This window comes from Trichosurus vulpecula, chromosome 7 (assembly GCF_011100635.1).
Source record: "Trichosurus vulpecula isolate mTriVul1 chromosome 7, mTriVul1.pri, whole genome shotgun sequence".
Taxonomy (NCBI): Eukaryota; Metazoa; Chordata; class Mammalia; order Diprotodontia; family Phalangeridae; genus Trichosurus; species Trichosurus vulpecula.
The window spans coordinates 250,074,333-250,087,465 of NC_050579.1; the positions used below are offsets into that span (position 1 = coordinate 250,074,333).

Genomic DNA, 13,133 nt, shown 5'->3' on the forward strand with positions numbered 1-13,133 from the left:
CTGATCCTGAGTAGGCACAGTCTTTGGCTAAGATGGCAACAACAGTCATCAGCTACAGTCACCCAACAGTCTCCATATCAAATTTTTAGACCTACAGAATCCATCACTTCTAGTTTCCAGTCCCCTGGAAGGCAACCAGTGAGACTAAAACTCAATGACAGGGTAAACTCACATTTTAGGCTATCATAGCAATGGAAAGCCATGCCACACATAGCCATAAGGAAGTCTGTACATCAAGAGCAGCAGTTTCCAAGTACCTTAGGATTCATATAGTAATCTGGAAGTCTTTCAAGGGCAGCATAACAAAAAAAGATAACATCCATGTATACCTGCACACAGATTTCTTCATAATTATCTTTTTCTCTGTCAAAACTTCCCAGGAATCCTTAGTGAATTACTTTCTAGATATTTGGAATAGGACATGATGGAAGAAAAATGGGTATCCCTCCATCCCTCCACGTTTTGGCTTTAGTTAGAATAGGTTTTATGAAAATGGACCCCAAGAGACATGTAACTGGACTGATGAGGCTACTTTTTCTTGTTCACAGGGCAAAACCTGGATTCAAAATTGATATTCCTTCACAAGAGGGAAACATCTCCACTGGTGTTCAGATCTAGCAAGAGCTTAAAGTGTAGAACAGATGATAGAGCCTCCATTCTTCAAGAAGGCAGAATTGGAGGGGCAAAGCCAAGATATCACTGTGAAAGGAAGGAACTACCTGAGCTCTCTCAAAAATTCTGTCAGACACATCTAAAAAAGTGAATCTGAGCAGATTTGAGAGAGTTAGAAGCCACTAGTAGACTGACAGGGGTAGGAGCACTGGGCACACAGAACAGTACCAGACCAAAACAACGAGGAACTGCAGAAGAATCCAGCCAGCACACCAGTCTGGGAGAGTGCCGGGTGAGCTAAATGCCACAGCAGGAACAGGCCCAGGACAGAAGTACCGGCTAGGCTGTGATCGAGCCCCAGGCCTCTCAGCCCAGGATGGGAGCCTGTCAGAGCACAGAGCCTGTGGCCACAGAAGCAGCTAGCCTGGAGGCCTCCAATTCACAGTCTAAAGGTTTGAAACTTGCCTATTTGAACATCCAGGAGCCGTGATGGCCTGGTAAACAGCTCTAATCCCTCCCTTGGATAAACCCAGAGAATAATACCTCAGGAGAAACAGAGGAGCCAGAAGGGAGGCTTCAGTAGCGAGAGAAGTGGGGGAGAGGGCCCTTCCTGTGGTGGCAGAAGGAGACTAGTGCAGGAAGACAGGTGTCCCAGCAGCCCTCACCTCAGCAGAACAAGAGTAACTGAGACCCAAGGTGGATGGAGCTAACAAACACCAATGCCAGGACCCCAGATGTGGCTTAGCACAGCCAGGAAAGTAGCAGACACCAGCACAGACAAGGGCTGAGACACGCCCCCCCCCCTGCTGTAGAGCAATCCTGGGGACGAGGAGACTCCCAGTAGCCAGACCACCCCTCCCCCACATGTCACAAAACCAGAGGCTATAGAACATAAAGCCAGTGAGCAAGCCCACAGATTCCAACACAAGAAACTTGGGACAGAGCCCCCTGAGCCTCAGACACAGAGATCCACTTTAGAAGACAGAAAGGGGGAAAATCATGAAAATACACACTAAAAAGCCAAAGACCATTGATTCGTATTATGGAGACAGGGAAGATCAAAATACCAGTTCAGAAGAGGACAGCATGGACGCTTAACCCACATCTGGAACCTCAAAAGGGAAAGTGAACTGGTCTCCAGACCAAAACGCATTCCTGGAAGAACTCAAGGAGGACTTTAAAAACCAAATTAGGGAGATAAAAAAAAATGGAAAAAAATTCACTGAATAAAAAAAGTCTTTAAAAAGTAAAATCGGTGAAATGATTAAGGAGAATCAGAATAAAAATAAAGAAAATGTCTCATTGGAAAGTAAAATCAACCAAATGGAAAAGGAGATAGAGAAGATAAAGGAAGAAAACAAAACATTAAAAATTAGAACTGGGCAAGTAGAAGCTAATGACTCTATGACATCAAGAATCAGTTAAACAAAATCTAAAGAATGAAAAAATAGAAGAAAAAGTGAAATATCTGATTGGAAAAACAAGTGACCTGGAAAATCGATCCAGGAGAGACAATCTAAGAATTGTTGGTCTGCCTGAAAGGTATGATGAAAAAAAGAGCCTGGACAGTATCTTCGATGAAATCCTTAAGGAAAATTGCCTGGAGATCCTGGAACCAGAGGGTAAAATTGTCATTAAAAGAATCTACCAATCACCCCCTGAAAAAGATCCCAAATTGAAAACTCCAAGAAATATTGTAGCCAAATTCCAGAACAACCAGGTCAAGAAGAAAATACTGCAAGCAGCTACAAAAAAACAATTCAAATTTCACAGAACTACAGTCAGGATCATGTAGGATCCTTCAGCTTCTACATTAAATGACAGGAGAAATTGGACTATGATATTCTGAAAGGCAAAGGAGCTTGGACTATAACCAAGGATCAACTACCCAGAAAAACTGAGGATAATTTTCCAGGCAAGGAGATAGACATTCTATGAAATAAGGGTATTCCAGACCATCCTGATGAAAAGGCCAGAGCTCAATGGAAAATTTGATCTCCAAATACAAAACTCAAGAGATACATAAAATGGAAAATGGGGGGAAACCCCTAGTTAATGAATAAGGCTGATTAGTTACATCTTGATATAGTATTATTTTGTTTGATATATGTTTTGTATATATGTCAATCTTGAGAATAGTATAATTATTGTGACAATTGAAAGGGATATTCATAAACTGTGAGTATCAATATAAGATAACAGATATAATGATAAAAAATATAATTAAGAGATGTAAAGGGATGGTTCTGGGAGAAGAGGTAAGGAGGTGGTAGAAAAGAGTAAATTACATCACATGAAGAGGCACAAAAACATATTGTAGTAGAGGAAAAGAAGGGAGGGAGAAGAGGAGTATTTGAGCTTTACTCTCATTGGATTTGGTTCAAGAAGGGAATGACATACCCTAAGTATAGAAATCTAACTTGTCCTACAGGCAAGAAAGGGGAAAGGGGGAAAAAGGGAGAGGGGTGGTCAGAAGGGAAGGAAGACGTAGCAAGGGGAAAATGGTAAGATAAGGGAGGGGAATCAAGAGGGAGGGTAAACTGAGGAAGGTGGCGGTCAAAAGCTAAATTCTGTTGAGGAGTGGTAGGGAAAAGGGAGAAATAAAAGCATAAATGGGGGGAAATAGGATGGAGAAAAAGACACAGATAGTAATCATAACTGTGAATGTGAATGGGATGAACTCGCCCATAAAATGGGAAGCAGATAGCAGAATGGATTAAAAACCATAATCCTACAATATGCTGTTTACAAGAAACACATTTGAAACAGGGGGATACACACAGGGTAAAGGTAAAAGGTTGGAGTAAAATATATTGTGCTTCAGCTAAAGTAAAAAAAGCAGGGGTAGCAATCCTAATCTCAGACAAAGCAAAGATAGATCTAATTAAAAGAGATAAGGAAGGACACTACATCCTGCTAAAAGGCATCATAAGCAATGAAGCAACATCATTATTTAACGTATATGCACCAAGTGGTATAGCATGCAAATTCTTAGAGGAGAGGTTAAGGGAGTTAGAGGAAGAAATAGACAGCAAAACTAAAATAATGGGGGTCCTCAACCTCCCGCTCTTTGAACTTGATAAATTTGACCTCAAAATAAACAAGAAAGAAGCTGAGGAGGTGAATAGAATTTTAGAAAAGACAGATATGATATACCTCTGGAGAAAAATGAATGGGAATAGAAAGGAATATACTTTCTTCTCAGTGGTACATGGCACAAAAATTGACCATGTACTAGGGCATAAAAACCTCACAATGCAGTGCAGAAAGGCAGAAGTACTCAAAGCATCCTTTTCAGATCATGATGCAACAAAAATTATTTGTAATAAAGAACCATGGAAAAATAAGCTAAAACTTAATTGGCAAATAAGTAATCTAATTCTAAAGAATGAGTAGGCCAAAGAACAAATTAGAGAAGCAATTAATAACTTCATTCAAGAGAACGACAATAATGAGACAATATACCAAAACTTATGTGATATAGCAAAAGCAGTTTTTATGGGAAATTTTATATCTCTAAATGCTTACATGGATAAAATAAGAGAAAAAGGAGATCGATGAATTGGGCATTCAACTGAAAAAGCTAGAAAAAGAACAAACTGAAAATCCCCAATTAAATACCATATTAGAAATACTGAAAATCAAATAAAAGATTAATAAAATTGAAATCAAGAAAACTACTAAATTAATAAAAAAAGCAAGAGCTGGTTTTATGAAAAAATCAATAAGATTGATAAACCTTTGGTCAATTTGATTAAAAAAAGAAAGAAGAAAATCAAATTACCAGTATCAAAAATGAAAAGAGTGAATTCACCTCCAATGAAGAGGAAATTAAAACAATAATTAGGAATTGTTTTGCCCAATTGTATGCCCATAGTTACAAAAATATAAATTGCCCAGGTTAACAGTAGAGGAAGTAAAGTACCTAAATGACCTCATCTCAGAAAAAGAAATTGAGCAAGCCACCAATGAACTCCCTAGGAAAAAATCTTCAGGGCCAGATGGTTTTACATGTGAATTTTATCAAACAGTTAAAGGACAATTAATTCCTATACTTTATAGATTATTTGGGAAAATAGGTGAAGAAGGAGTCCTGTAACATTCTTTTTATGACACGAATGTGGTACTAATACCCAAAACAGGAAGAGTCAAAACAGAGAAAGAAAATGATAGACCAATTTCCTTAATGAATATTGATGCAAAAATTTTAAATATTAGCAAAAAGATTGCAGCAACTTATATGAGAATAATACACAACAACCAGGTAGGATTTATTCCAGTAATACAAGAATGGTTCAATATTAGGAAAACTATCAGCATAACATCAACAATAAAACTAGCAGAAACCATATGAGCATCTCAATAGATGCAGAAAAAGCCTCCGACAAAATACAACACTCATTAAAAACAATAGAAAGCATAGGAATAATTGGAGTTTTCCTTAAAATTATAAACAGCATCTACCTAAAACCATCAACAAGCATTACTTGTAATGGGGATAAGCTAGATGAATTCCCAATAAGATCAGGGGTGAAACAAGGATGTCCATTATCACCCCTATTATTCAACTTGGCACTAGAAATGTTAACTGTAGCAATAAGAGAAGAAAAAGAAATTGAAGGAATTAGAACAGGCAAATAAGAAACTAAATTATCACTTTTTGCAGATGATATCATGATTTACTTAGGGAATCCTAGAGAATCAAGCAAAAAACTATTTGAAATAATAAACAACTTTAGCAAAGTTGCAGGATATAAAATAAACTTACTCAGCATTCCTATACATTACTAACAAAGTCCAACAGCAAGAGATAGAAAGAGAAATTCCATTCAAATATACTGTAGACACTATAAAATATTTGGGAGTCTACCTGCCAAGACAAACCCAGGGCCTATATGAACATAATTATGAAACACTTTTCAACACAAATAAAGTCAGATCTAAATAAATGGAAAAACATCAGTTGCTCGTGGTTAGGTTGAGCTAATATAATAAAAATGACAATTTTACCTAAATTAATTTACTTATTCAGTGCCATGCCAATCAAAGTACTAAAAAATTATTTTACAAAGCTAGATAAAACAATAAAATTCATCTAGAAGAACAAGAGGTCCAGAATATCTAGGGAATTAAGGTAAAGAAATGCTACGGAAGGTGGCCTAGCCATACCAGATATTAAACTATAGTATAAAGCAGCAGTCATCAAAACTACCTGGTACTAGAGTGCTGGATCAGTGGAATAGGTTAGATACACAAGACATAGTAGTCAAAGACTATAGCAATCTACTCTTTGATAAACCCAAAGAATCCAGCTTCTGGGCTAAGAATCCACTATTTCACAAAAACTGCTGGGAAAATTGGAAAGTGATAGGACAGAAACTGGGCATAGACCAATATCTTACACCATATACCAAAATAAAGTCAAAATGGGTTCAAGATTTAGGAATAAAGGCTGATACATTAAGCAATTTGAGAGAGCAAAGAATAGTTTACCTGTCAGATTTTATGGGAAAGCAAAGAACTCACGACACAAGAGAGAGAGAGCATTACAAAATGCAAAGTGGATAATTTTGATTATGTTAAATTGAAAAGTTTTTGTATAAAAAAAGCCAATGCAACAAAGAGTAGGAGGGAAGCAGAAAACTAGGAGAAAATCTTTACAACCAGTGTCTCTGACAAAGGCCTCATCTCTAAAATATACAGAGAACTGAGCCAAATTTATAGGAATACAAGTCATTCCCCAATTGAGAAATGGTCAAAAGATATGAACAGGCAGTTTTCAGAGGAAGAAATTAAAGATATCTATAGGCATAAGAAAAAATGCTCGAAATCACTACTGATAAGAGAAATGCAAATCAAAACAACTCTTAGGTACCACATCTCTCCTGTCAGATTGGCTAAAATGACAAAACAGGAGGATGATAAATACTGGAGAGGATGTGGGAAAATTGAACACTGTTACATTGCTGGTCGAGTTGTGAAGTGATCCAGCCATTCTGGAGAGCAATTTTGAACTATGCCCAAAGGGCTATAAAAATGTGCATACCTTTTGACCCAGCAATAGCACTTCTAGGTTTGTGTCCCAAAGAGAACACACAAGTGGGAAAAGGACCCATATGTACAAAAATATTTGTAGCAGCTCTTTTTGTAGTAGCAAAGAAATGGAAATCCACGGGATGCCCATCAATTGGGGAATGGCTGAACAAGTTGTGGTATATGAATATAATGGAATACTATTGTGCTATAAGAAACAGGGAAGATACGGACTTCAAAATAACCTGGAAAAACCTACATGATATAATGCTGAGTGAGCGGAGCAGAACTAGAACATTATACACAACCACAGATATATTGATTCTGTGATGACTAACCTTGATAGACTTCACTCTTCTCAGCAACACTAGTTTCAAAGACAACTCCAAAGGAGTCATGATGGAGAAAGCTACCTACATAGAGAGAAAGAACTATGAAGTCTGAACGCAGATTGAGGCAAACTGTTTGCTCTCCTTTTTTTTTCTTTTTTTTCTGGTTTTGTTTCTTCTTTCTTATGATTCATTCCATTGGTCACAATTCTTCTTTACAACTTGACTATTGTGTAAATAAGTTCAATGCGAAGTTATATGTAGAAGAAATATTGGATTCCATGCCATCTTCAGGAGGGAGGTGGGTGGTAGGGGGTAAGAAAATCTGGAACTCAAAATCATGCAGAACTGAGTGTTGTAAACTAAAAATAAAAACTCTTAATTTAAAAAAAAAGCATAATTGGCCTAATGGAAAAGGGAGTACAAAAGATCTCTGAAGAAAATAAATCCTTAAAAATTAGAATTGGGCAAATGGAAGTTAATGACTAAATGATACACCAAGAAATAACAAAAAATTCAAAAGAGTGGAAAAAAAGAAGGCAGAACGGTACATGTGGGAGACTGTAACACATGACCTAATTAGACTGGGAATAGTGAGTGGCACTTAAAGATAGTCTGAGAGCTTTGCTCCTAGGACTTTCTTTTTTCTCTTCTTGAGGACAGAATTGGCTTCAGTGAGTTTTTTCATTCTTCTCTGGCAACTGCCTTGGTGGCTTAGTATGAGGATCTATCAGTAATCCATTTCTCGCCTCTTTTCAAAAACATTTTGTATGTCTTCTTGGATCTTCAGAGTTCTTGAGAACCACGGTCGCAATTTATAGAAGTCATTTTTGAGGATGGATTAGTATGTTTATTTTTTAGCTATAAGTTGTCCTGAAAGTTCATGTACATCATAATGCTTAATGAATATCTCCCTCTTATTGATTTGCTTTTTTTAAAAACTTAAACGTTTTTTTTAAATTCAATTTTATTTTTAGTTCCAAATTCTCTCCCTCTCTGAACCACTGAGAAGGTAAGAAAAACCAAAATGATTAAAGTATGTATAGTCATGTGAAACGAATTCTTATATTGGTCTCATCCAAAAAAGAAAAAGAAAGAAAGAAAAGAAAATACGCTTTAGTCTACACTCTGAGTCCATTGCATCTTTTTCTGGAGGTGGGCAGCATGTTTCCTCACGAATCATGGTTGCTTATTATGTTGATGAGAGATCCTAAGTCTTTCAAAGTTGATTATCAATATTTTTGTTAGTTTTCCTGGTTCTGCTCACTCTACTTGCATCTTACTGACTCTCTTATGAACAAAATTATTTATTCAGTGTGGTTCATTCACTATGTGCAAGTGGGAGGTGCTGCAGGCCTGTACCAGGGTGGTGGCAGTGTGAGGGAAGAGGTGTCTTAGTGGCTAAATCCAATTCTTTTCTCTACTCACATTCTCCTTGGCTTCTGCAGCATGCACACTCTTAGATACTTTCTCCTGGCTGTTTCAATGACTGTTTCACTGTTTTTCTTAGTGTCCAATGCTATGTCATCATCTTCTTAGCATGAGGTTTGTCAGGCCCCTCTCTTGGGCATTCTCTTCCCTCCCTCTTTGAGTGAAAGGGCACCAGGTCTCTGATCTAAGTCTGTTTCTCTTTCTTTTCTAAACTCTTTCAGTTGAGGATCTCATTAACAGAGATGTCATAGGTTGAACCTAACATCATGACTTCAACTATTTTCCAAAATTTATATTATACTATTGACTGCCTTTTGGTCATCTACTTTTAGAGATCTGGTAGGCTCAACATGTTTAAAATGGATCTCCCCTCCATCCTCACCTCTAAACCTGCCTTTTCTCCAAACTTCCCCATATCTACTGAGGATATAGCCATCCCTCAAGTCACCCAGGTTTTTAACCTCAGAGTCATCCAAACTCCTCAGCCTGGCAGTACTGCCTTCTACAACCTGGCTACAATCCAACATCCCAGCCTTATTTACTGTTACTTCCTTTCACGAACCTTACATTACATCCTGGACTACTGGTTAGTTCTCAAACTTGATATTCCATGTCAGATGTGGTGCCTATAAGCACAGCTGCAAGGGCATGCATACCACAAATGTATCATACTCTTTTCACATAAATTTATTTGCACAATTATTTTAAAAAATTGTGTTCTCACCTGTGCTGGAAAATGGTACAGGAAAGGTAAGAGTTGGAAACCAGTGTCACTAACTTGATAATATGCTAATCGAATGACATTGTGCAGTGAAGACATTTGCACTTTTAACAATTCCAGAAGCCAAATCTCCACTGGACCTTTGGCCATGACTGGGGTATCCAACTGAAAAAAATTAATTAATGCTTATTACAAACATATTACGTCACATTGGTCATCTGTGTATTACAAATTCAGCAAATTGATTTGAATAGTTCACAGGTACAGTGACAACCATGTTAGGAAACTGAATTTATTTCTTCATGTCAAAATATTTAAAACAGCAATAGATATACAATTTTAGAGATTCAAAGTACCCTTAATGATCTTCTAGTTCAACCTCCAAAGTTAAAAGTGACTTGCCCAAGGTCACACAGCTAGTTGGTGGCACAGCTAAGATTAAACTTTACCATTACAATGCTCAATGCTTCTCTACAACTTTTTCTATGCTTATTTGATCTTTAAACCAATGGCAACATTCAAATCAATAATTTCGTCAATAATAGTAAAATTTTAAGGAAGTGAAATTACTTGAATTTTTTCTCCTTCTCTTGATATGACTGTTAACATCCGATCATAATCCTTTGCGTGAAATTCCACTTCATTTATATTATCAGATACAGCAGGTAAATGGGGCTGAAAAGTTATGAAACATTATGCAGAAGAGTAAGCAAAAATATCACCAATTATTTTGCAAAGTTATTGAGATACTACCAAAATAGGGTTCAAGCCTGTTTCCAAAAGAAGATTCAACTGTAGCATTTCTGTAACTTATCTCACAGATAAATCTGGGTCACACTTTCTTTCCTGGACATATCTCTACACTGCCCAACTTTCTGTTTACCTTCTCTTTTCCTACATCCTCCATAAAATTGTATAAGAAGAAATGGATAAGTATGAAAACCACATTTAAGGCTGCCAGACCAGGAGTGGTCTTACTACTGATGTGACATGAGAAAGTAGTGGAGCAGATAATTGCTGTTTCTTCCACCTCCACCCATCCGGATACAATCTTTTTTGGAGACTGGAGGGGGAAAATGGGAACCACATTAACATGGCTCCACTTTAGTGATATCCATAAGGCAAATAAGGAGGTTTCAAATTCTATTCAGAGTACAATCCAGCAAGCTGGGGGAAAATGTTCTGTACCAATAACAGGTGAAGTGATAACTCTTAATTTATTTTAATTCTTCCTATAAACTGCAGATTTTTAGAACAGGAAATAGAATAAATCCTATAATAAACATAATTTACTATTTTTCTCCCCTTCTTGAACTTTCAAAAGATGAATCCTGTCTTCTAGGGGGTGAAACCAAGATGACTGAGGAGAGAAAGCAAGCAAACTCTCCCAACATTTCTCTCTAAACAATTTTAAAATAATGTCTCCAATGAGTGGCAGAGCAAACAAAAGGTCAAGGTCATCAATTTTTCTAGCACCAAGACAAATTAGGACAGAAAGAGAGGTTTGTGATGATGGGGACAAGAGCTTATTTGGTAGCAACACCAGCAGGTGGCAACAATAGCAGAAACAGCAGCTTTGGGAGCTCTCAAACCAGAGATAATAAGGGGATCTGACAAGAGGTCAGAAAGTGACTACAGAGGATCTTTGTGCTAGCATTGGGTGCAGGACCAGACACTATTTAGCAGCTCCACTGCCTACATCTACTTTTGAATCACAGTTCCACTGCAGAGAGTAGTGTTTGCTGTCCCAAGGGAACAGGGGCCCTGAGGAACAGCATCAATTCAGGTCACAAGGGAGAAGTGAGGACACATTTCCTCAGATCAAACCACCTTGGAAGCACTAAAAACTTCCAAACCCCCAGAACTAAATCTGCAAACAGCAGTGTGAAAAAGCCTGAAGCTTAGGACACTGCTCTTCCCATCTCCATCCTGAGTTTCAATTGTTTTTCAGTTGTTTCAGTTGAAGTTTTCTTGGCAAAGATAATAGAGTATTTAAGATAGAGCGAATTGTACTGGGTCACATAGCTAGCAAGTGTCTGAGGCCAGACTGGAACTCGGGACTTCCTGACTCCAAGCCTGGCAATCTATTCACTATGTCATCTAGCACCCAAGAATAGAGTCCAACTTTTAACACAAAGTTAAAGTCAAAAACAGGCTGGAAAAAAGAGCAAACAAACAAAAACCTAACCATAAATAGCTAATATGGTAACAGAAAAGATCAAAGTACAAACTCAAAAGAAGACAAGGATGTCATAGCAGCTACAAGGAGAGCCACAAAGAAAGATGTGACATAAGACAAGAATTCCTGGAAAAGATAAAAGTGGTTTTCAAAATCAATTAAGAGTAATAGAGGAAAAATTAGGAAAAGGAATGAGAGTGATTCAAGAAAGTTATGAAAAGATAATTAATGGCTTAGTAAAAGAGGTACAAGAAATACTGAAGAAAAAACAAAACTGACCAAATGGAAAAGGAGGTACAAAATTGCCAAATGAAAGAAAAAGGTATAAAATCTCACTAAAACAATTCCTTAAAAATTACAATTGGGCAAAGGGAAGCTAATGAGTCCATGAGAATTCAAGAAACAATAAAACAAAGTCAAAAGAATGAAAAAATGTTCAATAAAATAGAGGACTTTCAAGCTTCCTCAATGAAAAGACCAGAGCTGAATAGAAAATTTGACTTTCAAATACAAGAATCAAGAGAAGCATGAAAAGGTAAGCAAGAAAGAGAAATCATAAGGGACTTACTAAAGTTGAACTGTTTTGTTTACATTCCTACATGGAAAGATGATGTGTGTAATTCATGAGACCTTTCTCAGTATTAGGGTAGTTGAAGGGAATATACTTATATATAGACAGGAGGCACAGGGTTAGTTGAAAATGAAGGGATGATATCTAAAAAAAATCAAATTAAAGGGGTGAGAAAGGAATATATTGAGAGAGGCAGAAAGGAAGAGACAGAATGGGGTAAATTACCTCACATAAAAGTGGCAAGAAAAAGCAGTTCTGTTGGAAGGGAAGAGAGAACAGGTGAGGGGGAATGAGTGAATCTTGCTCTCATAGATTTGACTTGAGGAGGGAATAACATACACATTCAATTGGATATCTTACTCCACAGGAAAGTAAGGGGAAGGGGATAAAAAGGGGGGATGATAGAAGGGAGGGCAGATGGGGGAAGAGGTAATCAAAACCAAACACTTTTGAAAAGGGACAGGGTCAAATGAGAAAACTGAATAAAGGGAGACAGGATAGGATGGAAGGAAATGTAGTCAGCCTTTCACAACATGAGTATTGTAAAAGTGTTTTACATAATGATGTATGTGTGACCTATGTTGAACTGCTTGCCTTCCTAGGGAGGGTGGGTGGGAAGGGAAGAGGGGAGAGAATTTGGAACTCAATGTTTTAAAAGCAGATGCTCAAAAAAAGAGTTGTTTTTGCATGCAGATGGGAAACAAGATATATAGAGAATGGGGCACAGAAATCTATCCTGCCCTACAAGAAAGTAAGAGCAAAGGGGATGGGGAGGAGTGGGGTAACAAAAGGGAGGACTGACTGGGGAACGAGGCAATCAGAATATATGCCATCTTGGAATGGGGGGGGGGAGAATAGATATGGGGAGAAAATTTGTAACTCAAAATCTTGCGGAAATCTATGTTGAAAACTAAAATATTAAATAAAAATGATAAATTTTTTTAAAAAGAATGAATTTTTAAAAATTGTGAAATATCTCACCAGAAAACAACTAACCTGGAAAACAGACTGAGGAGAGATAATTTAAGAACTACTGAAAGATGTGATCAAAGAAAGAGCCTAGATATCATATTTCAAGAAATTATAAAGCAAAACTTCCTCAATATTCTGGAAACAGAGGGTAAAAGAGAAGTTGAAAGACTTACCTACTGAAAAAGACCCCAAAATGAAAACTCCCAGGTCAAAGAGAAAATACTTCAAGCAGCCAAGGAAAAACCCAAAACATTCAAGTATGGGGCCACAGGCAGAATCACACAA

The 13,133-nt window shown here is 37.3% G+C and overlaps 1 protein-coding gene across 1 annotated transcript in view; it reads right to left on the minus strand.

Moving 5' to 3' along the window:
• Window positions 1-13,133, minus strand: part of DNAH8 (dynein axonemal heavy chain 8) — a 504,073-nt gene that overhangs the window by 263,447 nt on the left and 227,493 nt on the right. Inside the window, exons 39-40 of the mRNA XM_036768363.1 lie at window positions 9,697-9,801; window positions 9,130-9,291 (exon numbers count right to left, since the gene is read on the minus strand). Coding sequence (XP_036624258.1) covers window positions 9,130-9,291; window positions 9,697-9,801 — 267 coding nt within the window. The remainder of the gene's footprint in view (window positions 1-9,129; window positions 9,292-9,696; window positions 9,802-13,133) is intronic.